A 25,436-nucleotide genomic window follows, 5' to 3' on the forward strand; every position below is an offset into this window, starting at 1 on the left:
CTGAGTGTGTGATTATGGGTCAGTTGTGCGTCGCATGCGTGTATGTGTGTATACGCGTGTGTATGTGTGTGTATGTGCTACGGTTTGTCTTGGATGCTGTGCGTAGCTGGCTGTAGCTGATGTGGGGGGGCCAGGACATCACACACCCAGTCCAGGATAGCAGGTAGGTCAGGACCAGGCCACCAGAGCACCCAGAAACCCCCAGGACAAGGGCAGCCCCAGGCCACCCCTCCCCCCAGGAAACAGCCACAGGCCCAACCACAATGACCAGGCCCACCGCCCCCGTACAGGGCTAACCCCCCCCCCCCAACCCTCAATCCCCATCCCTTCCACCCATCCCTTGTTCTCCCCCTCCCCCCAGAGCAGGCGGGCTTCAGGCTATAGGGCACCACCAGCCAGCCAGCCAGGACCCCCCACTCCTCTGAGAGGCCCAGCCTGCCTGCCAGGGTGAGCCGAAGGCACGCACGCCCAGGACCGCCACCCCCGGACAAAACAATCATACCCTCATCTTCCTCCATACAGGGGCTGAATACTCCATAGATGCTGATACGGTTCAGGGCCCCTCAGACTTAGTGAAACCGCCAGCAAGCGATCCACCGCACAACAGCAGGGCCTACGACCAACCCCAGCCCAACCACCACGCCGGGAGGAGGACCATCCCCCCCCCCCCCCCCAAGAGCACTGGCCAGACCCCCAGGCCTGCAATGGTGCAGTCAGCAAAAGAGGCAGCACTGGACCCACACCCTGCCCCAGCTGCCCCCCCCCCCCCCCCCCCAGCTGGGTGCAGGGTGCGTGTTGTGTGTGGGAATGTAGATGTGATGATGTGGATGACTAGAATGTAGTTAAAATTGGGGGAGGCACCCAGGTCAGCCCCCATCCCTCAGATGTCCCCCAGCATCTTCCCATTGTCTGGGAGTGGCGGCAGTCCAGGACATCGCGCCAGGGCCCCCGCCGAGGTTAGCAAACCCCTCCCAAATGTGGGTGCGACCCCCCGGGGAGTAGCAGGGTCCCAGGCTCGCAAGTCCCAGGTACCAAACAATCCACCTCTATCTCCCTCTCCACCCCCTTACCTCCCTCCCTCCTGACCCCCCTCCCCCACCTGAGTTGATGGGAAGAACAGTTGACTTGCTCCAATTAATTGAGTAGTCAGAAATGGTTGAGAATTTATCAATGAGTGCTATCGTTTCAGGGAGAGATGATTGTGCATTACGTAGGAAAAGTAATACATCATCAGCATAAAGGCTTATCTTATGGTTCACATTTTTTCTATCAATTCCCTTGATGTTGTTGTTCTGCCAAACTGCAGCTGCGAGTGGCTCTATGAATATAGCAAAAAGGGAAGGGGAAAGTGGACAACCCTGCCTGGTTCCTCTTGGGAGAGAGAAGCTTGGAGAAGTTTGATCATTTGTTCTGACACAAGCACTGGGAGTGCGGTAAAATGTTTTGATCCAGTTTACAAAGTTATCTCCAAACCCAAACTTTCGTAATGTGGTGAGGAGAAAATTCCAATTCACCCTGTCGAATGCTTTTTCTGCATCTAGGGAGACAATTGTGGCATCCTTGCTCTGACTGTTACAGTAGTCTATTAGGTTGATAAGTCTACGTGTGTTGTTGGTAGACTGCCGTCCTTTAATAAACCCCGTCTGGTCAGGATGTATTATGTGAGGTGTTATTTTTTCGAGCCTTGTAGCAAGCGCCTTGCAGATTACTTTAATATCTGCATTTATAAGCAATAGCTGTGGAAGTGCTTGGTCTTCGTCTGGTTTAAGGAGAAGGCTAATAATCGCACGGTTCATGTCGGGTGGAAGGGTCGAGGTTTCCTATATTTCAGTGAACATTTTGTAGAATATTGGTGCAAGCACAGGCCAAAACTCTTTGTAGAATTCTGCAGGAAAGCCATCCGGTCCTGGGGCTTTCTTAGTTTGGCATATGTTTAAGGGCTTCTTGAAGTTCATCGATTGAAATAGGTGACTCCAGAGCTTTTATTTGGTCTTGATTTAATTTTGGCAAGTCAATTGTGCTCAGATAGGTTTCAATGCAAGATTTGAATGGGTTAATCTCAGGTGAGTAAAGTTTTTTATAGAATTCCCTAAAAATGTAATTGATTTCTTCTGGGTCACAGGTTGTTTCCCCATTGGAGTCCTTAATGGAGGATATTGTTGCTCTTTCTTTATTCTGTTTTAGTTGGTTTGCTAAAAATCTGCTGGATTTATTGTTATGTTCAAAGTTCTCCAAATGTAATCTCTGCAGCTGAAATTGTGTTTTGATGTTGAGTAAATCATTTAGTTTTAGTTTTAATTCCCTTGATTCTCTCAGTAGGTGTTCCTCTTGGGAGGCGGCATAAGTTGTCTCCAAGGCTTTAATTTTTTCATTTAATTCTGTTTCGAGAGCTTTCTCCTGTTTTTTTTCTTATATTAAGAGTAAGATATTATTTTGCCCCACATGACTGCTTTTGCCGCCTGCCATAGCACACAAGCTGACACATCAGGCTGGTCATTTATCTCACAGAATATTGTCCATTCCTCCTTAAAGAATTTAATATAATTGGGGTCCTTGAGCAATGATGTATTTAATCTCCATTGTTTAGAAAGCAGTGTTCTAGTTTTTTCTGTGAGTGTCAGAGTGACTGGTGCGTGGTTGCTAATGGCAATGGGGTGAATCTTGGTGTCAAAGACGTCCTTCACAATTGAGTTACTAATTAAAAAGTGGTCCAAACGAGAGTAGGAGTGGTGCATTGGTGAGAAGTAGGTGTATTCCTTAAGCGTGGGGTGGCATTGCAAAGACCGAAATCACTCATATACTGCTTTATTATGTCGGATGATTGGCAGTTGCGCTGACTAGCTGCTCTACTGACTCTGTCCACTTGTGGGTTGCATACCAGGTTGAAGTCCCCCCCTACAATAAGTGCTGTGTCTGAGTGGACTGAAAGTGCTGTGAGGAAGCTGTGGAAGAAGGAGGGCTCATCAACATTTGGACCATATATACTGGCAATGCATACCTCTGTGTTGTGTGTGGATATGTTGACGATTACAAACCTACCTTCCGGGTCTACAATGGTGTTTTTACAAGTGAACCTGACGTTTTTGTGAATCAGAATGGCTACGCCTCTTTGTTTGGTGTTATAACTAGCTGTGTATGTGTGCGGGAACTGTGGGCTTAACATATGATTACCTGTTTTAGGTAAATGGGTAAATTTTGTAGGTGTGTTAAAATTTTTTGCCATTTTTCACGTGGGCCAATTCCACGTACATTCCAAGTGACAAACCGTACTTTGTTAGTATCTAAACTAATCTACTGAGTGTAAATTGTAATAAGTAGGTGAGTGAGCAAAAAAACGTGTACCTGTATCTTTGTGTGCGTGTGTGTGTGGTGGCGCCAAAGAGGATGAGAGTGCATGTGTGTGGCAAATGTAACAATATTATATACCTGCACGACAAACCATATAAACATCACATTTAAAAATAACATGTAACACAAAACAATGACAGGAAAGACAAAGGGGTGACATAAACACACACATAAATACAGACTCATGAGTGAACTTGGCATGTAGCAGTCTACCACGTGTTTTTATGTTTTTAGGTTTAACACAGTATTGAGAGAGAGAGAAAGAAGACAAAAACTACGAGTATGTACTTCCATTCAAAGTGACCTGCAAATTCTTTGCGTCCCTTAACTGTGCTGTCATGGTCAATGTGTGCTTGGCATCACTGTCCCAAATTGCATCCTTCCATACTACATACTTTAAATTTTGATTCTACTCAACTCAAAATGGAAAAAGTATGGATAGAACCCCAATGACGCAATCAAATCTGTCTAGATTTTGAGTATGCATGCGGACACTTGCCACACTCATGTCATCCATGAAAAAAAGGTGGCGGACAGCTGTGGTGAGAGTCGGTCAACACTGACTTGAATGGAGTCATCTTTACGTGAAATAACGGGGATAGGTTTGAAATTCTGTGTTGACACAGGTTTGAAAATTAAAATTCCTCGTCACCAAAATGTTTTGTTAAATGGATCACAAATTCACCAAACATGCATCTTCAGCCAATAGAATTAGGACTGTATTGTTTTAAGACCACAATAATGGTATGGGTCCACCAGACCCACGAAAAGGTCCTTAGTAACAGAACTATGTCCACCACACCAGGGTTAATATTCTCCATAGAGGAAGTGATAGCCTCACAACCAAATGGTCGTAACTAATCAAGGCAAACTCGCGATGTCAACAGGTTATAACAGATGGTGTCTGTACCTGGTGAAGCCTCAAGCTGCTAGGAAATCAACCATTTTCAGAAAAACTGATTTGATTTGTTGGAGTCATTTCAGCGACAGCATAAAAATGATCTTCCTTTCTGATGAGAAACATTGAATATTTGGATATCATATGTTCACTGACATCAGTTACAAATTAACTAGTGTTAAGATAATGGTCAGGTGTAGTTACTTTAAACAGCCCTGTCTTTGCAATGATGGATGTAGTGAGTACATCCTGAAATAAATGCCAGCAGTAACAGTGACAGCAGTAAGGTGCTCCTCACATAAACATATGACCCTGTCAGCTTTTCTCTTGTTTGAGAAGTTCAGAGAGCAAATGACAAAAGTAGGGTTTTCACTTTTATTTTTCAGACATAAAAACAAAAGAATTTTAGCCAACAATCCAAGCATCATCACAGCTTTAAATGACAAATGTCACTAAAACAGATGAACCCCTCCCTCTGTCCCCATCCAATGACAGCAGGTAAGGCTCCAGCCCCCCAAGAATCATCAGGAGTTTTAAATCTCATCCTGATGTCAGCTGCTGCTTACTGATGTTGATTTTTAAAGCCATAGCATGGATGAGTTAAGATGGTCTTGAACATCCACCCTTTGCACAGCTTCAGCTGGTGAGCTGAGTGCTGCTCTTCTTTGAGAACTTGGATCTGTCAGCTGCAAATTGATGATTGGCCCTCTCTAACTGTAATTTCAGGGCCTCCCTAAATTTCATCTCTTCTGTACACTTTTGGCGATTGTATACTTCTTGCTCTGAGCGCATTAACTGTATTTGGTCAAGCATGTTTTGTTGTGTGACTCGAGTGCTGCTCTTACTGGTGAATTTGGAACTGTCAGCTTCAAATTGATGGTTGGCCCTTTCTAACTGTAATTTCAGGGCCTCCCTAAAGTTCATCCCTTCTGTACACTTTTGGCGATTGTATACTTCTTGCTCTGAGCGCATTAACTCTATTTGGTGAAGCATGTTTTGTTGTGTGACTCGACTCTGCTCCAGTTCATGCTGCAGCTTCTCAGTCCTCTGCTCCATCTGGGAGTGCAGGTTGGCCACTTGCATTTGAAACCTTTCTTCTTGACATGCCAACTGGGTCTGCAGGAAGATGTTGAGTTGCCCGTGACGGTCACTTTCCTGTGCTTCTCCCATATGCTGTTTCTTTTTTGATGTCTTCTCTTCAGTTTGAAGCCTGTTTATTTCCTTTTGCAGTTCTCCATTTCTCTTTCTCTCCTCATCCAGAAGGAGGTCAAACTTCTTCTTCAGCTTCAGTGTTTTCTTCGCTAGCTTAGTTCGTTCTTTCATCTTTGCGTTCAGTTCTTCCCTTTCCCGCTCAAGCTCTTCTACATGCTCTCTTAACATGACACCTGCAAACTTGCTTTTGGCTAACTCCATCTCTGTGGCTTTTTGACAGCTGACCAGTTCCCCTTGAGCTTGCAGACGAGTTTCCAGGTCTTGAACATGTGCAGCAAGCTGGTCCTTGTCCCGCTGAAGGACATTTAGCAGCACGTCCTTGTCTGTCAGCTGCATTTTCATCTGGTGAATCTCATTCTCCATGCTGTTTGCTCGTGCCTCTGCCTTGGCCAGCTTCTGGGACATTTTCTTTGCAGCCTCCGTGTGATTGGATGCTTCCTCTGTGAATCTATTTCGAAGACTTTGGTGTTCCTCCTTCTCCTGCAACAGAGCTTCCTGTGTTCCTGCGTGAACAGCCACCAAATGCTCAGCTCTCTGTGTGGCCGCAGCCAGCCTGGTGCGAACAGAATCGAGCTCTGCTTCTAGTCTCTCACGAGTCTGCAGTTCCTTTTCATATTTAGCATCAAGCTCCGACTGTAAGGCTGCCATTTTCTCATTACAGTCCAAGAGAGTTTGACTAAGGGTATCAGAATTCTTTCTAAGGTCTCGCTGAGCATCCTCCAGTTCACCCTTGAGGATCTCATTCTGATCCATGAGGCCTCTTTCCCTGGCACTGCTTTTGACCTGTGAATCTTCAAGGTCTCTTTTAAGGATATTTATCTGCTCTTGTAAGGAGGAATTCTGCTGAAGCAGCTTCTCCTCCTTCTCACTGGCCTCACTCTGCAGCGCCTGCATTTGGTTCTTCTCCTTTACTTGGTTGGCGATTACTTCGTCCACCAAGGAGCGCTCCTTAGCAAGCAGCTTCTGCGACTGACTGTTGGCGAACTCAAGCTTTTCCATGTTGTTGAGCAGTTCCCTAAACTCCAGCTGCAGGGATCTGAGGGTTTCCTCCACCTTGTGTCTCTCCTGAACCTCAAATTTGTGCTGCTCTTCAGTCCTCCTCAGCTCATCTATTGTGGCGTTGTACTTCATGGTGGAATCATGCGCTTTTTCTTGCTCCTCTTTCAGCTCAAGTTTGAGGTTTTGTACATCAGATTCCAGCTGCTGATGCTTCCACTCCAGGACACGATGAATACTCTGAACTTCCTTTAGAGTACTCTTCAGTTCAGCCCTCTCCTCTTTCAGCTGGTCAAAGTCTTCTATGAAGTCCAGTTTCTTTTCTAAGAGGGGAACATCACAAAGGCTGGAAGTGTCTGATGATGGACTGAGAACACTGTTGAAAGACACACTTGAACAGTCCGTTTCCAGCTCTGCTGCTGCCCTCTCTAGCTCAGATATCCTCATCTCTGAGCAGTCTGAACTGGATGATGGAAGAGGTGATGAAGTCAGATTTTCTTCCTTCACCTCATCAGTTGAACTGGAGGATTCTGTGATTTCTTCAACACCAGCGACATCAGTGGAAAGGTCCAATTCAACGTCAGACTCTTCCATCATGTCTGTCTTTGGGTTGCAATTTCTCGATTTACTTTGTGATTCCAATTTTGCCATCTCATTCTCCTCAAGTGTAGAATGACAATTTTTGGCATCTACTGGGGAATGAAGGCTTCCCTCTTCCTCGTCTTTGGGAGAGGTGCTATCTTCACTCCTCATCTCGAAGGACCTTTGCAAACTAGGGTCTTCACACCCATTTGTTAACTCTGCACTTTGGTTCTCCACGGTCAAAATTGATTCCGGTATCTCCATCTCATTCTCCTCAAGTGTAGAATGACAATTGTTGGCATCTACAGGGGAATGAAGGCTTCCCTCTTCCTCCTCTTCAGGAGAGGTCCTATCTTCACTCCTCATTTCTAAGGACCTTTGCAAACTAGGGTCTTCACACCCGTTTGTTAACTCTGCACTTTGGTTGTGATTCCCAACCACGGTCAAAATTGATTCCAGTATCTCCATCTCATTCTCCTCAAGTGAAGAATCATTATTGTTGGCATCTACAGGGGAATGAAGGCTTCCCTCTTCCTCCTCTTCAGGAGAGGTGCTATCTTCACTCCTCATTTCTAAGGACCTTTGCAAACTAGGGTCTTCACACCCATTTCTTAACTCTACACTTTGGTTGTGATTCCCAACCACGGTCAAAATTGATTCCAGTTTCTCCATCTCATTCTCCTCAAGTGAAGAATCACTATTGTTGGCATCTACAGGGGAATGAAGGCTTCCCTCTTCCTCCTCTTCAGGAGAGGTGCTATCTTCACTCTGCATTTCTAAGGACTGTTGCATCCCAGGGTCTTCACACTCATACTCAGAGTCTGAACTGGATTCACTAGAATCCAGGAGAATATCTCTTTTTTCACATTGTTTTTTCAAGGTTTGTTTTTCCCAGTTGTCTTCCCACTGATATTCATCTGAATCTGAACTGGAATCATTGCTCTTCTCCAGTCCTGACTTAAAAAATGTATATCTTTTCTTTTCTTTAGACATTGCTCTGTGGAGGAATATACTGCACAATGTACTGATGTGCACTTAGAAAATCTGTGTCTATAAACCAGACGGGTCCTGAATTTGCTTGGTGTGATGACTCCTTCTTTTCGTAACGTGACATCTTGTCCAGCAGTCCACTTACAAGATCCCTAAATCACATCTCAGTGATCTAACTGAACTCAAAATGACTGACAATGGATTCAGTGATGATCACTGATCTCACTGTTCACGTTATTGATGATCACTGAATCTCACTGGTCACATTATTGTGGATCCTCCTTGCTCTGACTGGGACTTCAGGCGATGGGGAGGCTCTTAATTTTATCGACTGCTCCGTGGACTTCAGGGAGAGTTTGTTACTTTGCCCCTTATATCTTTCTCAAAAGATCTGGATATCCAGCATCAAGCTGTGGATGGCATGTAAAAAACATTGACTCTTAAAAAAATTCCACTTGTAAAACTGAATTTGGATGTCTTACATTTGAATTTGAACTGGGCATCTTTAAACATTTTGTTTAAAATATGGATTTAAATAGTACTCGACAGAAACATGATAAATACTTAACAATGAGCGTGCCAATATCAGAAAACTAGCTGTCACACACATTATTTCATTTAATTAAATTAAATTTGTGATCTACATTAATGGGCTGATCAAATACATATAAAACCATCAGTGTGTGCATGTCCATCCAGTAGTAATTTGTCTGGTATTAGTTCAAGTATTTTGTGGAATAAATTGATCCCTGAGCCCAAAGACACTTTGGGGTGAAGATCCTCTTGTTTGTAATATTTGTTCGCCACATTGAACATTACTTTGACCCCCTAAACACACTGAAAAACTCACCAAATTTGTTACGCACATACGCAAAAGTTTGATAATCTAAAAAAAAAAAGCAAAAAAGTCCACTTTGTTCAATTGCACCACCTAGGTCAGGGGTCTGCAACCTTTTGTTTTTATCAAAAGAGCCATTTCGCCCCCTCTTTCGCCAAAGAAAAACAGTCTGGAGCCACAAAACACAACACAACTTATAAACTTTTAAAAGTTGTAAAATTATTTTAAACTGTCCCTTTAACAAACACTTACACAATGTTACAACCACTGAATAAAACAAACAGAAGTGCAGTGTGCATGTGTGGGCCTACTCTGAAATAAATAAAAGTGAACTATGCAGGCCTATTTGAGTCCTTCCTAGATTTTTTCTTTGCAGAGAGAGGCATTTCTCTAATTTTCTGATCAATTTCCCCTTTGTTTTTGAAGTCGGAGAAGAGATGCTCTGATATTTTTATGAACATTTCTCTGATGTATTCCCCATCTGTGAATGGCTTCGTCTCTTTACGATCTCCTGAGCTGCCACACAACTAGCAACTGTAGCTGACTGTGGAAAGGTGATCCACTTCTTGAACGTATGTTTGCTCTATTCAGCTTTCCGTTGCAGTCCTGAAATTGCTTTCTGTCGCTCATCTTCACCTGGGTATTTTTCAGCGAATGCTGAGTGCTTGTTTTGAAAATGTCTTTCAACATGACATTTTTTGTTGTTTGATCATTTGTTTCCACATATCAAGCACACCAGGAATCCAGCGTCGTTAGCAGTGAAGGCAAATTCATCCGTCCATGCAGAGTTAAAGTGTCCTTTTTCATCTGAGATTTTTCGTTTTTTACTTATGGTTAATGAATGGGTCGCACACTCAAGAGGCCGCCTGCAGGCAAACGAGAGGGCTATCGACGTTGATGTGATGCATATTTTAGTTGACAAATTATTTTTTTAAAAAGTTTACAAAATTAGATGTTAAAATAGGCTATATAACTGTAGTAGTCGTAAATAAAATGTAAAAATAATAATGTATAAATAAAAATTTAATTAAGAGATAACTGTTATTCATTTTCATTTAAAAAAAATCATTTTCATGTTTTTTTTTGTCAACCAGTTCCGGAGCTGAGGGTTGCCGACCCCTGACCTAGGTAGAGAAAAAAGGCCCAGATATGTTCGACCGGGAGGAGGCCTTGGGGCCAACCCAGGAAATTCTGGAGGGATTATATCTCTAGGCTGGCCTGGGAATGCCTCGGGATTCCCCTACAAGAGCTGGTAGAAGTGACTGAGGAGAGGACAGTCTGGGCTTCCTGGCTGAGGCTGCTGCCCCCGCGAACCCAGATTGTTATTAGTCAAAGTATTTTATGGAATAAATTGAGCCCTGAGCCCAAAGACACTTTGGGGTGAAAACCCTACTGTTTGTAATATTTGTTCACCACATTAAACATTACTTTGAATCCCTAATGACGATGACAAACTCACCAAATTTGTCACGCACATACGCAAACGTAAAAAAAAACAAAAACCCACTCTGCTCAATAGCACCACCAAGGTAGAGAAAAAGGCCCACCATGGCCTATAGGAATATCCTAAAGACAACCCAGATATGTCTGACCAGGAGGAGGCCTTGGGGCCAACCCAGAAAATGCGGGAGGGATTGTATCACTCGGCTGGCCTGGGAATGCCTCGGGATTCCCCTACAAGAGCTGGTAGAAGTGGCTGGGGAGAGGACACTCTGGGCTTCCTGGCTGAGGCTGCTGCCCCCGCGAACCCAGACCAACCGGATAAGCGGAGTAGACATAAGAATTAAAAAAACAATTTAATCATAATAAATATAAAAATTTAATTATATTTACAAAGGTAAAAAACACAAGTCAACAATGAGTATTCTAAAATCTAGGACTGTCAGTTTCTACGAGAAACCTGGAAGGAAAAGCCACTATTTATACACAATAGTTATAACCTGATAACACACCCTCATATGTTGTTTGCAGTATAAATGATAAAGTACAGTTATGGTACAAAAACGTGAATATGCTGTCAGTGCACTTGTATAAACCCTAAAAGTTTACCCTCATGTCTTCCATCTATTTTTCAGCAGTTGAAATGATGATAGAGTATGAAAGCACAGTGTTTTGATTCATGATTTTACTTCTTAAATGTACACACCACCACTGCTCCCGCTGTGAGAATCAGGTTCAATTCTTGAGGCTTTATATCTGATAAAAACAGGAGTGTATGGAAGCGGATGGAAACTGGACTGGTGGGACATAGTTGGGTTGCCAGAACAGGTTCTCGACTACAGTGAGGCGTTTTGGTTTATTATTTGCACTTTTAAAAACGTATATCATTAGTTTTCTCTTTTACAAACCAGATTATTGTAACAATTTGTTATAACCATGCTAGCTTGGTAAAACAGGGAGGTGTTTTCAGGCAAACCTGGGTTAAAGACCACTGGAGGGTTGATTAGAGCTCCATCTGCTGTCTATTAAGTCCAGTTTCTCTTCTAAGAGGGGAACATCACACAGGCTGGAAGTGTCTGATGATGGACTGAGAACACTGTTGAAAGACACACTTGAACAGTCCGTTTCCAGCTCTCCTGCTGCCCTCTCTCGCTCAGATATCCACATCTCTGAGCTGTCTGAACTGGATGATGGAAGAGGTGATGAAGTCAGATTTCCTTCCTTCACCTCATCAGATGAACTGGGGGATTCTGTGATTTCCTCAACTCCAGAGACATCAGTGGAAAGGTCCGATTCAACATCGGACTCTTCCATCACGTCTGTCCTTAGGTTTAAATTTCTCGATTTGCTTTGAAGTGATTCCAATTTTGCCATCTCATTCTCCTCAAGTGTAGAATTACAATTGTTGGCATCAACAGAGGAAGGAAGGCTCTTCCTCTTCTTCAGGAGAGGTCCTATCTTCACTCCTCATTTCTAAGGACCTTTGCAAACTAGGGTCTTCACACCCGTTTGTTAACTCTGCACTTTGGTTATGATTCCCAACCACGGTCAAAAATGATTGCGATATCTCCATCTCATTTTCCTCAAGTGTAGAATGACAATTGTTGGCATCTACAGGGGAATGAAGGCCTCCCTCTTCCTCCTCTTCAGGAGAGGCGCAATCTTCACTGCATACCAGGTTCTTCACACTGATACTCACAGTCTGAACTGGATTCACTAGAATAAGCGGATTTACCAGACTCTTGCTCATCCGGTAGAGTGATTGAATGGCCCTTTGTAAAGGGCCATCCACTCCATACTCCCGGAGTACCCCCCCCCCCCCCCCCCACAGAATGCTCCTGGGAACACGTTCGAAAGCCTTCTCCAGGTCCACAAAACACGTTGACTGGTTGGGCAAGCTCCCATGCCCCCTCCAGCACCCTAGTGAGGGTGAAGAGCTGAACCACAGTTCCATGGCCGGGACGAAAACCACACTGCTCCTCCTCAATCTGAGGTTCGACTGTCGCCCTGACCCTCCTCTCCAGTACCCTCTGGAGCGACTTTAATGTGAAATTATGATCACATTATTGTATAATTTCACGTTATTTTCACACTGACAACCACAAGAGGGCGAAAGTGACGTAGAAGAGTAAGCGGCGCATCATCTACTTCCGGAGTTGGCGGAGATGTTTAGAAGTGACACCGAGGATGACGATTTCATTGGATTTAGTGATTTGGAGTGACACTAATGGTTTGGTAAACTTGTTAGCATATTCTTTATGCTATAGTTATCTGAATAACTGTTAATATGTTACGTTAACAGACCAGGCATGTTCTCAGTTCGTTGTTGATGCGTCATGTAACGTTAGCTGAATGTGTTACGTTAGCATACCGTACACCTATTCAACCTGTTGTTCTTTATTCTCATTTATTTCAAATTGCCTTTCAAGATGAAATGTCTGTTCTTGGTGTTGGATTTTATCAAATAAATCTTCCCCAAAAAATGCGACGTATACTCCAGTGCAACTTATATATGTTTTTCCTTCTTTATTATGCATTTTTTTGGCTATTGCGACCAAAATTTTAAGCAAGCAGTATGGAAGTATGCGATTTGGGACACACCAATAGCCTCAAACAGACGTTTCTCACATCTAAACTATATCTAAATGTGAACCTTAATTTGACCCCCTAAACACGTTCAAAAACTCATCAAATTTGGCATGCACATCTGATCCAGAGAAAAATTTGATCAACTTGAAAAGAAAATTTAAGCGCTCTGCTCAGTGTTGCTTGCAGGTTTCATTATGTATTTGTTTGATCAAAACCACATTTCATCCCAAAGACAAATATTAAAAGAATGTGATTTAGCTGGGATAAATGGTACATATTAATGATATATGCTTTATGTTATGGTCTACATTGCTTTTAATTAGGCTAAGGTCAACATCTGTGAAGTATTTTCAATTGAATAGTTATGACTGTATTGTTTTGAGACCACAATAATGGTATGGGTCCACCAGACCCACGAAAAGGTCCTTAGTAACAGAACTATGTCCACCACACAAGGGTTAATATTCTCCATAGAGGAAGTGATAGCCTCACAACCAAATGGTCGTAACTAATCAAGGCAAACTCGCGATGTCAACAGGTTATAACAGATGGTGTCTGTACCTGGTGAAGCCTCAAGCTGCTAGGAAATCAACCATTTTCAGAAAAACTGATTTGATTTGTTGGAGTCATTTCAGCAACAGCATAAAAATGATCTTCCTTTCTGATGAGAAACATTGAATATTTGGATATCATATGTTCACTGACATCAGTTACAAATTAACTAGTGTTAAGATAATGGTCAGGTGTAGTTACTTTAAACAGCCCTGTCTTTGCAATGATGGATGTAGTGAGTACATCCTGAAATAAATGCCAGCAGTAACAGTGACAGCAGTAAGGTGCTCCTCACATAAACATATGACCCTGTCAGCTTTTCTCTTGTTTGAGAAGTTCAGAGAGCAAATGACAAAAGTAGGGTTTTCACTTTTATTTTTCAGACATAAAAACAAAAGAATTTTAGCCAACAATCCAAGCATCATCACAGCTTTAAATGACAAATGTCACGAAAACAGATGAACCCCTCCCTCTGTCCCCATCCAATGACAGCAGGTAAGGCTCCAGCCCCCCAAGAATCATCAGGAGTTTTAAATCTCATCCTGATGTCAGCTGCTGCTTATTGATGTTGATTTTTAAAGCCATAGCATGGATGAGTTAAGATGGTCTTGAACATCCACCCTTTGCACAGCTTCAGCTGGTGAGCTGAGTGCTGCTCTTCTTTGAGAACTTGGATCTGTCAGCTGCAAATTGATGGTTGGCCCTCTCTAACTGTAATTTCAGGGCCTCCCTAAATTTCATCTCTTCTGTACACTTTTGGCGATTGTATACTTCTTGCTCTGAGCGCATTAACTGTATTTGGTCAAGCATGTTTTGTTGTGTGACTCGAGTGCTGCTCTTACTGGTGAATTTGGAACTGTCAGCTTCAAATTGATGGTTGGCCCTTTCTAACTGTAATTTCAGGGCCTCCCTAAAGTTCATCCCTTCTGTACACTTTTGGCGATTGTATACTTCTTGCTCTGAGCGCATTAACTCTATTTGGTGAAGCATGTTTTGTTGTGTGACTCGACTCTGCTCCAGTTCATGCTGCAGCTTCTCAGTCCTCTGCTCCATCTGGGAGTGCAGGTTGGCCACTTGCATTTGAAACCTTTCTTCTTGACATGCCAACTGGGTCTGCAGGAAGATGTTGAGTTGCCCGTGACGGTCACTTTCCTGTGCTTCTCCCATATGCTGTTTCTTTTTTGATGTCTTCTCTTCAGTTTGAAGCCTGTTTATTTCCTTTTGCAGTTCTCCATTTCTCTTTCTCTCCTCATCCAGAAGGAGGTCAAACTTCTTCTTCAGCTTCAGTGTTTTCTTCGCTAGCTTAGTTCGTTCTTTCATCTTTGCGTTCAGTTCTTCCCTTTCCCGCTCAAGCTCTTCTACATGCTCTCTTAACATGACACCTGCAAACTTGCTTTTGGCTAACTCCATCTCTGTGGCTTTTTGACAGCTGACCAGTTCCCCTTGAGCTTGCAGACGAGTTTCCAGGTCTTGAACATGTGCAGCAAGCTGGTCCTTGTCCCGCTGAAGGACATTTAGCAGCACGTCCTTGTCTGTCAGCTGCATTTTCATCTGGTGAATCTCATTCTCCATGCTGTTTGCTCGTGCCTCTGCCTTGGCCAGCTTCTGGGACATTTTCTTTGCAGCCTCCGTGTGATTGGATGCTTCCTCTGTGAATCTATTTCGAAGACTTTGGTGTTCCTCCTTCTCCTGCAACAGAGCTTCCTGTGTTCCTGCGTGAACAGCCACCAAATGCTCAGCTCTCTGTGTGGCCGCAGCCAGGCTGGTGCGAACAGAATCGAGCTCTGCTTCTAGTCTCTCACGAGTCTGCAGTTCCTTTTCATATTTAGCATCAAGCTCCGACTGTAAGGCTGCCATTTTCTCATTACAGTCCAAGAGAGTTTGACTAAGGGTATCAGAATTCTTTCTAAGGTCTCGCTGAGCATCCTCCAGTTCACCCTTGAGGATCTCATTCTGATCCATGAGGCCTCTTTCCCTGGCACTGCTTTTGACCTGTGAATCTTCAAGGTCTCTTTTAAGGATATTTATCTGCTCTTGTAAGGAGGAATTCTGCTGAAGCAGCTTCTCCTCCCTCTCACTGGCCTCACTCTGCAGCGCCTGCATTTGGTTCTTCTCCTTTACTTGGTTGGCGATTACTTCGTCCACCAAGGAGCGCTCCTTAGCAAGCAGCTTCTGCGACTGACTGTTGGCGAACTCAAGCTTTTCCATGTTGTTGAGCAGTTCCCTAAACTCCAGCTGCAGGGATCTGAGGGTTTCCTCCACCTTGTGTCTCTCCTGAACCTCAAATTTGTGCTGCTCTTCAGTCCTCCTCAGCTCATCTATTGTGGCGTTGTACTTCATGGTGGAATCATGCGCTTTTTCTTGCTCCTCTTTCAGCTCAAGTTTGAGGTTTTGTACATCAGATTCCAGCTGCTGATGCTTCCACTCCAGGACACGATGAATACTCTGAACTTCCTTTAGAGTACTCTTCAGTTCAGCCCTCTCCTCTTTCAGCTGGTCAAAGTCTTCTATGAAGTCCAGTTTCTTTTCTAAGAGGGGAACATCACAAAGGCTGGAAGTGTCTGATGATGGACTGAGAACACTGTTGAAAGACACACTTGAACAGTCCGTTTCCAGCTCTGCTGCTGCCCTCTCTAGCTCAGATATCCTCATCTCTGAGCAGTCTGAACTGGATGATGGAAGAGGTGATGAAGTCAGATTTTCTTCCTTCACCTCATCAGTTGAACTGGAGGATTCTGTGATTTCTTCAACACCAGCGACATCAGTGGAAAGGTCCAATTCAACGTCAGACTCTTCCATCATGTCTGTCTTTGGGTTGCAATTTCTCGATTTACTTTGTGATTCCAATTTTGCCATCTCATTCTCCTCAAGTGTAGAATGACAATTTTTGGCATCTACTGGGGAATGAAGGCTTCCCTCTTCCTCGTCTTTGGGAGAGGTGCTATCTTCACTCCTCATCTCGAAGGACCTTTGCAAACTAGGGTCTTCACACCCATTTGTTAACTCTGCACTTTGGTTCTCCACGGTCAAAATTGATTCCGGTATCTCCATCTCATTCTCCTCAAGTGTAGAATGACAATTGTTGGCATCTACAGGGGAATGAAGGCTTCCCTCTTCCTCCTCTTCAGGAGAGGTCCTATCTTCACTCCTCATTTCTAAGGACCTTTGCAAACTAGGGTCTTCACACCCGTTTGTTAACTCTGCACTTTGGTTGTGATTCCCAACCACGGTCAAAATTGATTCCAGTATCTCCATCTCATTCTCCTCAAGTGAAGAATCATTATTGTTGGCATCTACAGGGGAATGAAGGCTTCCCTCTTCCTCCTCTTCAGGAGAGGTGCTATCTTCACTCCTCATTTCTAAGGACCTTTGCAAACTAGGGTCTTCACACCCATTTCTTAACTCTACACTTTGGTTGTGATTCCCAACCACGGTCAAAATTGATTCCAGTTTCTCCATCTCATTCTCCTCAAGTGAAGAATCACTATTGTTGGCATCTACAGGGGAATGAAGGCTTCCCTCTTCCTCCTCTTCAGGAGAGGTGCTATCTTCACTCTGCATTTCTAAGGACTGTTGCATCCCAGGGTCTTCACACTCATACTCAGAGTCTGAACTGGATTCACTAGAATCCAGGAGAATATCTCTTTTTTCACATTGTTTTTTCAAGGTTTGTTTTTCCCAGTTGTCTTCCCACTGATATTCATCTGAATCTGAACTGGAATCATTGCTCTTCTCCAGTCCTGACTTAAAAAATGTATATCTTTTCTTTTCTTTAGACATTGCTCTGTGGAGGAATATACTGCACAATGTACTGATGTGCACTTAGAAAATCTGTGTCTATAAACCAGACGGGTCCTGAATTTGCTTGGTGTGATGACTCCTTCTTTTCGTAACGTGACATCTTGTCCAGCAGTCCACTTACAAGATCCCTAAATCACATCTCAGTGATCTAACTGAACTCAAAATGACTGACAATGGATTCAGTGATGATCACTGATCTCACTGTTCACGTTATTGATGATCACTGAATCTCACTGGTCACATTATTGTGGATCCTCCTTGCTCTGACTGGGACTTCAGGCGATGGGGAGGCTCTTAATTTTATCGACTGCTCCGTGGACTTCAGGGAGAGTTTGTTACTTTGCCCCTTATATCTTTCTCAAAAGATCTGGATATCCAGCATCAAGCTGTGGATGGCATGTAAAAAACATTGACTCTTAAAAAAATTCCACTTGTAAAACTGAATTTGGATGTCTTACATTTGAATTTGAACTGGGCATCTTTAAACATTTTGTTTAAAATATGGATTTAAATAGTACTCGACAGAAACATGATAAATACTTAACAATGAGCGTGCCAATATCAGAAAACTAGCTGTCACACACATTATTTCATTTAATTAAATTAAATTTGTGATCTACATTAATGGGCTGATCAAATACATATAAAACCATCAGTGTGTGCATGTCCATCCAGTAGTAATTTGTCTGGTATTAGTTCAAGTATTTTGTGGAATAAATTGATCCCTGAGCCCAAAGACACTTTGGGGTGAAGATCCTCTTGTTTGTAATATTTGTTCGCCACATTGAACATTACTTTGACCCCCTAAACACACTGAAAAACTCACCAAATTTGTTACGCACATACGCAAAAGTTTGATAATCTAAAAAAAAAAAGCAAAAAAGTCCACTTTGTTCAATTGCACCACCTAGGTCAGGGGTCTGCAACCTTTTGTTTTTATCAAAAGAGCCATTTCGCCCCCTCTTTCGCCAAAGAAAAACAGTCTGGAGCCACAAAACACAACACAACTTATAAACTTTTAAAAGTTGTAAAATTATTTTAAACTGTCCCTTTAACAAACACTTACACAATGTTACAACCACTGAATAAAACAAACAGAAGTGCAGTGTGCATGTGTGGGCCTACTCTGAAATAAATAAAAGTGAACTATGCAGGCCTATTTGAGTCCTTCCTAGATTTTTTCTTTGCAGAGAGAGGCATTTCTCTAATTTTCTGATCAATTTCCCCTTTGTTTTTGAAGTCGGAGAAGAGATGCTCTGATATTTTTATGAACATTTCTCTGATGTATTCCCCATCTGTGAATGGCTTCGTCTCTTTACGATCTCCTGAGCTGCCACACAACTAGCAACTGTAGCTGACTGTGGAAAGGTGATCCACTTCTTGAACGTATGTTTGCTCTATTCAGCTTTCCGTTGCAGTCCTGAAATTGCTTTCTGTCGCTCATCTTCACCTGGGTATTTTTCAGCGAATGCTGAGTGCTTGTTTTGAAAATGTCTTTCAACATGACATTTTTTGTTGTTTGATCATTTGTTTCCACATATCAAGCACACCAGGAATCCAGCGTCGTTAGCAGTGAAGGCAAATTCATCCGTCCATGCAGAGTTAAAGTGTCCTTTTTCATCTGAGATTTTTCGTTTTTTACTTATGGTTAATGAATGGGTCGCACACTCAAGAGGCCGCCTGCAGGCAAACGAGAGGGCTATCGACGTTGATGTGATGCATATTTTAGTTGACAAATTATTTTTTTAAAAAGTTTACAAAATTAGATGTTAAAATAGGCTATATAACTGTAGTAGTCGTAAATAAAATGTAAAAATAATAATGTATAAATAAAAATTTAATTAAGAGATAACTGTTATTCATTTTCATTTAAAAAAAATCATTTTCATGTTTTTTTTTGTCAACCAGTTCCGGAGCTGAGGGTTGCCGACCCCTGACCTAGGTAGAGAAAAAAGGCCCAGATATGTTCGACCGGGAGGAGGCCTTGGGGCCAACCCAGGAAATTCTGGAGGGATTATATCTCTAGGCTGGCCTGGGAATGCCTCGGGATTCCCCTACAAGAGCTGGTAGAAGTGACTGAGGAGAGGACAGTCTGGGCTTCCTGGCTGAGGCTGCTGCCCCCGCGAACCCAGATTGTTATTAGTCAAAGTATTTTATGGAATAAATTGAGCCCTGAGCCCAAAGACACTTTGGGGTGAAAACCCTACTGTTTGTAATATTTGTTCACCACATTAAACATTACTTTGAATCCCTAATGACGATGACAAACTCACCAAATTTGTCACGCACATACGCAAACGTAAAAAAAAACAAAAACCCACTCTGCTCAATAGCACCACCAAGGTAGAGAAAAAGGCCCACCATGGCCTATAGGAATATCCTAAAGACAACCCAGATATGTCTGACCAGGAGGAGGCCTTGGGGCCAACCCAGAAAATGCGGGAGGGATTGTATCACTCGGCTGGCCTGGGAATGCCTCGGGATTCCCCTACAAGAGCTGGTAGAAGTGGCTGGGGAGAGGACACTCTGGGCTTCCTGGCTGAGGCTGCTGCCCCCGCGAACCCAGACCAACCGGATAAGCGGAGTAGACATAAGAATTAAAAAAACAATTTAATCATAATAAATATAAAAATTTAATTATATTTACAAAGGTAAAAAACACAAGTCAACAATGAGTATTCTAAAATCTAGGACTGTCAGTTTCTACGAGAAACCTGGAAGGAAAAGCCACTATTTATACACAATAGTTATAACCTGATAACACACCCTCATATGTTGTTTGCAGTATAAATGATAAAGTACAGTTATGGTACAAAAACGTGAATATGCTGTCAGTGCACTTGTATAAACCCTAAAAGTTTACCCTCATGTCTTCCATCTATTTTTCAGCAGTTGAAATGATGATAGAGTATGAAAGCACAGTGTTTTGATTCATGATTTTACTTCTTAAATGTACACACCACCACTGCTCCCGCTGTGAGAATCAGGTTCAATTCTTGAGGCTTTATATCTGATAAAAACAGGAGTGTATGGAAGCGGATGGAAACTGGACTGGTGGGACATAGTTGGGTTGCCAGAACAGGTTCTCGACTACAGTGAGGCGTTTTGGTTTATTATTTGCACTTTTAAAAACGTATATCATTAGTTTTCTCTTTTACAAACCAGATTATTGTAACAATTTGTTATAACCATGCTAGCTTGGTAAAACAGGGAGGTGTTTTCAGGCAAACCTGGGTTAAAGACCACTGGAGGGTTGATTAGAGCTCCATCTGCTGTCTATTAAGTCCAGTTTCTCTTCTAAGAGGGGAACATCACACAGGCTGGAAGTGTCTGATGATGGACTGAGAACACTGTTGAAAGACACACTTGAACAGTCCGTTTCCAGCTCTCCTGCTGCCCTCTCTCGCTCAGATATCCACATCTCTGAGCTGTCTGAACTGGATGATGGAAGAGGTGATGAAGTCAGATTTCCTTCCTTCACCTCATCAGATGAACTGGGGGATTCTGTGATTTCCTCAACTCCAGAGACATCAGTGGAAAGGTCCGATTCAACATCGGACTCTTCCATCACGTCTGTCCTTAGGTTTAAATTTCTCGATTTGCTTTGAAGTGATTCCAATTTTGCCATCTCATTCTCCTCAAGTGTAGAATTACAATTGTTGGCATCAACAGAGGAAGGAAGGCTCTTCCTCTTCTTCAGGAGAGGTCCTATCTTCACTCCTCATTTCTAAGGACCTTTGCAAACTAGGGTCTTCACACCCGTTTGTTAACTCTGCACTTTGGTTATGATTCCCAACCACGGTCAAAAATGATTGCGATATCTCCATCTCATTTTCCTCAAGTGTAGAATGACAATTGTTGGCATCTACAGGGGAATGAAGGCCTCCCTCTTCCTCCTCTTCAGGAGAGGCGCAATCTTCACTGCATACCAGGTTCTTCACACTGATACTCACAGTCTGAACTGGATTCACTAGAATAAGCGGATTTACCAGACTCTTGCTCATCCGGTAGAGTGATTGAATGGCCCTTTGTAAAGGGCCATCCACTCCATACTCCCGGAGTACCCCCCCCCCCCCCCCCACAGAATGCTCCTGGGAACACGTTCGAAAGCCTTCTCCAGGTCCACAAAACACGTTGACTGGTTGGGCAAGCTCCCATGCCCCCTCCAGCACCCTAGTGAGGGTGAAGAGCTGAACCACAGTTCCATGGCCGGGACGAAAACCACACTGCTCCTCCTCAATCTGAGGTTCGACTGTCGCCCTGACCCTCCTCTCCAGTACCCTCTGGAGCGACTTTAATGTGAAATTATGATCACATTATTGTATAATTTCACGTTATTTTCACACTGACAACCACAAGAGGGCGAAAGTGACGTAGAAGAGTAAGCGGCGCATCATCTACTTCCGGAGTTGGCGGAGATGTTTAGAAGTGACACCGAGGATGACGATTTCATTGGATTTAGTGATTTGGAGTGACACTAATGGTTTGGTAAACTTGTTAGCATATTCTTTATGCTATAGTTATCTGAATAACTGTTAATATGTTACGTTAACAGACCAGGCATGTTCTCAGTTCGTTGTTGATGCGTCATGTAACGTTAGCTGAATGTGTTACGTTAGCATACCGTACACCTATTCAACCTGTTGTTCTTTATTCTCATTTATTTCAAATTGCCTTTCAAGATGAAATGTCTGTTCTTGGTGTTGGATTTTATCAAATAAATCTTCCCCAAAAAATGCGACGTATACTCCAGTGCAACTTATATATGTTTTTCCTTCTTTATTATGCATTTTTTTGGCTATTGCGACCAAAATTTTAAGCAAGCAGTATGGAAGTATGCGATTTGGGACACACCAATAGCCTCAAACAGACGTTTCTCACATCTAAACTATATCTAAATGTGAACCTTAATTTGACCCCCTAAACACGTTCAAAAACTCATCAAATTTGGCATGCACATCTGATCCAGAGAAAAATTTGATCAACTTGAAAAGAAAATTTAAGCGCTCTGCTCAGTGTTGCTTGCAGGTTTCATTATGTATTTGTTTGATCAAAACCACATTTCATCCCAAAGACAAATATTAAAAGAATGTGATTTAGCTGGGATAAATGGTACATATTAATGATATATGCTTTATGTTATGGTCTACATTGCTTTTAATTAGGCTAAGGTCAACATCTGTGAAGTATTTTCAATTGAATAGTTATGACTGTATTGTTTTGAGACCACAATAATGGTATGGGTCCACCAGACCCACGAAAAGGTCCTTAGTAACAGAACTATGTCCACCACACAAGGGTTAATATTCTCCATAGAGGAAGTGATAGCCTCACAACCAAATGGTCGTAACTAATCAAGGCAAACTCGCGATGTCAACAGGTTATAACAGATGGTGTCTGTACCTGGTGAAGCCTCAAGCTGCTAGGAAATCAACCATTTTCAGAAAAACTGATTTGATTTGTTGGAGTCATTTCAGCAACAGCATAAAAATGATCTTCCTTTCTGATGAGAAACATTGAATATTTGGATATCATATGTTCACTGACATCAGTTACAAATTAACTAGTGTTAAGATAATGGTCAGGTGTAGTTACTTTAAACAGCCCTGTCTTTGCAATGATGGATGTAGTGAGTACATCCTGAAATAAATGCCAGCAGTAACAGTGACAGCAGTAAGGTGCTCCTCACATAAACATATGACCCTGTCAGCTTTTCTCTTGTTTGAGAAGTTCAGAGAGCAAATGACAAAAGTAGGGTTTTCACTTTTATTTTTCAGACATAAAAACAAAAGAATTTTAGCCAACAATCCAAGCATCATCACAGCTTTAAATGACAAATGTCACTAAAACAGATGAACCCCTCCCTCTGTCCCCATCCAATGACAGCAGGTAAGGCTCCAGCCCCCCAAGAATCATCAGGAGTTTTAAATCTCATCCTGATGTCAGCTGCTGCTTATTGATGTTGATTTTTAAAGCCATAGCATGGATGAGTTAAGATGGTCTTGAACATCCACCCTTTGCACAGCTTCAGCTGGTGAGCTGAGTGCTGCTCTTCTTTGAGAACTTGGATCTGTCAGCTGCAAATTGATGATTGGCCCTCTCTAACTGTAATTTCAGGGCCTCCCTAAATTTCATCTCTTCTGTACACTTTTGGCGATTGTATACTTCTTGCTCTGAGCGCATTAACTGTATTTGGTCAAGCATGTTTTGTTGTGTGACTCGAGTGCTGCTCTTACTGGTGAATTTGGAACTGTCAGCTTCAAATTGATGGTTGGCCCTTTCTAACTGTAATTTCAGGGCCTCCCTAAAGTTCATCCCTTCTGTACACTTTTGGCGATTGTATACTTCTTGCTCTGAGCGCATTAACTCTATTTGGTGAAGCATGTTTTGTTGTGTGACTCGACTCTGCTCCAGTTCATGCTGCAGCTTCTCAGTCCTCTGCTCCATCTGGGAGTGCAGGTTGGCCACTTGCATTTGAAACCTTTCTTCTTGACATGCCAACTGGGTCTGCAGGAAGATGTTGAGTTGCCCGTGACGGTCACTTTCCTGTGCTTCTCCCATATGCTGTTTCTTTTTTGATGTCTTCTCTTCAGTTTGAAGCCTGTTTATTTCCTTTTGCAGTTCTCCATTTCTCTTTCTCTCCTCATCCAGAAGGAGGTCAAACTTCTTCTTCAGCTTCAGTGTTTTCTTCGCTAGCTTAGTTCGTTCTTTCATCTTTGCGTTCAGTTCTTCCCTTTCCCGCTCAAGCTCTTCTACATGCTCTCTTAACATGACACCTGCAAACTTGCTTTTGGCTAACTCCATCTCTGTGGCTTTTTGACAGCTGACCAGTTCCCCTTGAGCTTGCAGACGAGTTTCCAGGTCTTGAACATGTGCAGCAAGCTGGTCCTTGTCCCGCTGAAGGACATTTAGCAGCACGTCCTTGTCTGTCAGCTGCATTTTCATCTGGTGAATCTCATTCTCCATGCTGTTTGCTCGTGCCTCTGCCTTGGCCAGCTTCTGGGACATTTTCTTTGCAGCCTCCGTGTGATTGGATGCTTCCTCTGTGAATCTATTTCTAAGACTTTGGTGTTCCTCCTTCTCCTGCAGCAGAGCTTCCTGTGTTCCTGCGTGAACAGCCACCAAATGCTCAGCTCTCTGTGTGGCCGCAGCCAGGCTGGTGCGAACAGAATCGAGCTCTGCTTCTAGTCTCTCACGAGTCTGCAGTTCCTTTTCATATTTAGCATCAAGCTCCGACTGTAAGGCTGCCATTTTCTCATTACAGTCCAAGAGAGTTTGACTAAGGGTATCAGAATTCTTTCTAAGGTCTCGCTGAGCATCCTCCAGTTCACCCTTGAGGATCTCATTCTGATCCATGAGGCCTCTTTCCCTGGCACTGCTTTTGACCTGTGAATCTTCAAGGTCTCTTTTAAGGATATTTATCTGCTCTTGTAAGGAGGAATTCTGCTGAAGCAGCTTCTCCTCCCTCTCACTGGCCTCACTCTGCAGCGCCTGCATTTGGTTCTTCTCCTTTACTTGGTTGGCGATTACTTCGTCCACCAAGGAGCGCTCCTTAGCAAGCAGCTTCTGCGACTGACTGTTGGCGAACTCAAGCTTTTCCATGTTGTTGAGCAGTTCCCTAAACTCCAGCTGCAGGGATCTGAGGGTTTCCTCCACCTTGTGTCTCTCCTGAACCTCAAATTTGTGCTGCTCTTCAGTCCTCCTCAGCTCATCTATTGTGGCGTTGTACTTCATGGTGGAATCATGCGCTTTTTCTTGCTCCTCTTTCAGCTCAAGTTTGAGGTTTTGTACATCAGATTCCAGCTGCTGATGCTTCCACTCCAGGACACGATGAATACTCTGAACTTCCTTTAGAGTACTCTTCAGTTCAGCCCTCTCCTCTTTCAGCTGGTCAAAGTCTTCTATGAAGTCCAGTTTCTTTTCTAAGAGGGGAACATCACAAAGGCTGGAAGTGTCTGATGATGGACTGAGAACACTGTTGAAAGACACACTTGAACAGTCCGTTTCCAGCTCTGCTGCTGCCCTCTCTAGCTCAGATATCCTCATCTCTGAGCAGTCTGAACTGGATGATGGAAGAGGTGATGAAGTCAGATTTTCTTCCTTCACCTCATCAGTTGAACTGGAGGATTCTGTGATTTCTTCAACACCAGCGACATCAGTGGAAAGGTCCAATTCAACATCAGACTCTTC

The 25,436-nt window shown here is 43.1% G+C and overlaps 2 protein-coding genes across 2 annotated transcripts; both read right to left on the reverse strand.

Annotated features, from left to right (window-relative positions):
* Window positions 1-3,550: 3,550 nt before the first annotated feature.
* On the reverse strand, window positions 3,551-5,999 carry LOC147254929 (uncharacterized). The gene has a single exon (XM_086216513.1). The coding sequence runs from the start codon at window positions 5,861-5,863 to the stop codon at window positions 4,883-4,885; it is 981 nt and encodes a 326-aa protein (XP_086072639.1). The 5' UTR covers window positions 5,864-5,999; the 3' UTR covers window positions 3,551-4,882.
* Window positions 5,985-8,368, reverse strand: LOC147254930 (uncharacterized). Its single transcript, XM_086215031.1, has 2 exons — window positions 6,052-8,368; window positions 5,985-5,992 (listed from the first exon to the last, which is right to left on the reverse strand). The coding sequence occupies exons 1-2, from the start codon at window positions 8,027-8,029 to the stop codon at window positions 5,985-5,987; spliced, it is 1,986 nt and encodes a 661-aa protein (XP_086071157.1). The 5' UTR covers window positions 8,030-8,368.
* Between the last annotated feature and the right edge of the window lie 17,068 nt (window positions 8,369-25,436).

The sequence above is a fragment of the Aulostomus chinensis genome, chromosome 10 (assembly GCF_037954235.1).
Source record: "Aulostomus chinensis isolate RoL2024-O1b breed Wild chromosome 10, RoL_Achi_v1.0, whole genome shotgun sequence".
NCBI classification, from domain to species: Eukaryota; Metazoa; Chordata; class Actinopteri; order Syngnathiformes; family Aulostomidae; genus Aulostomus; species Aulostomus chinensis.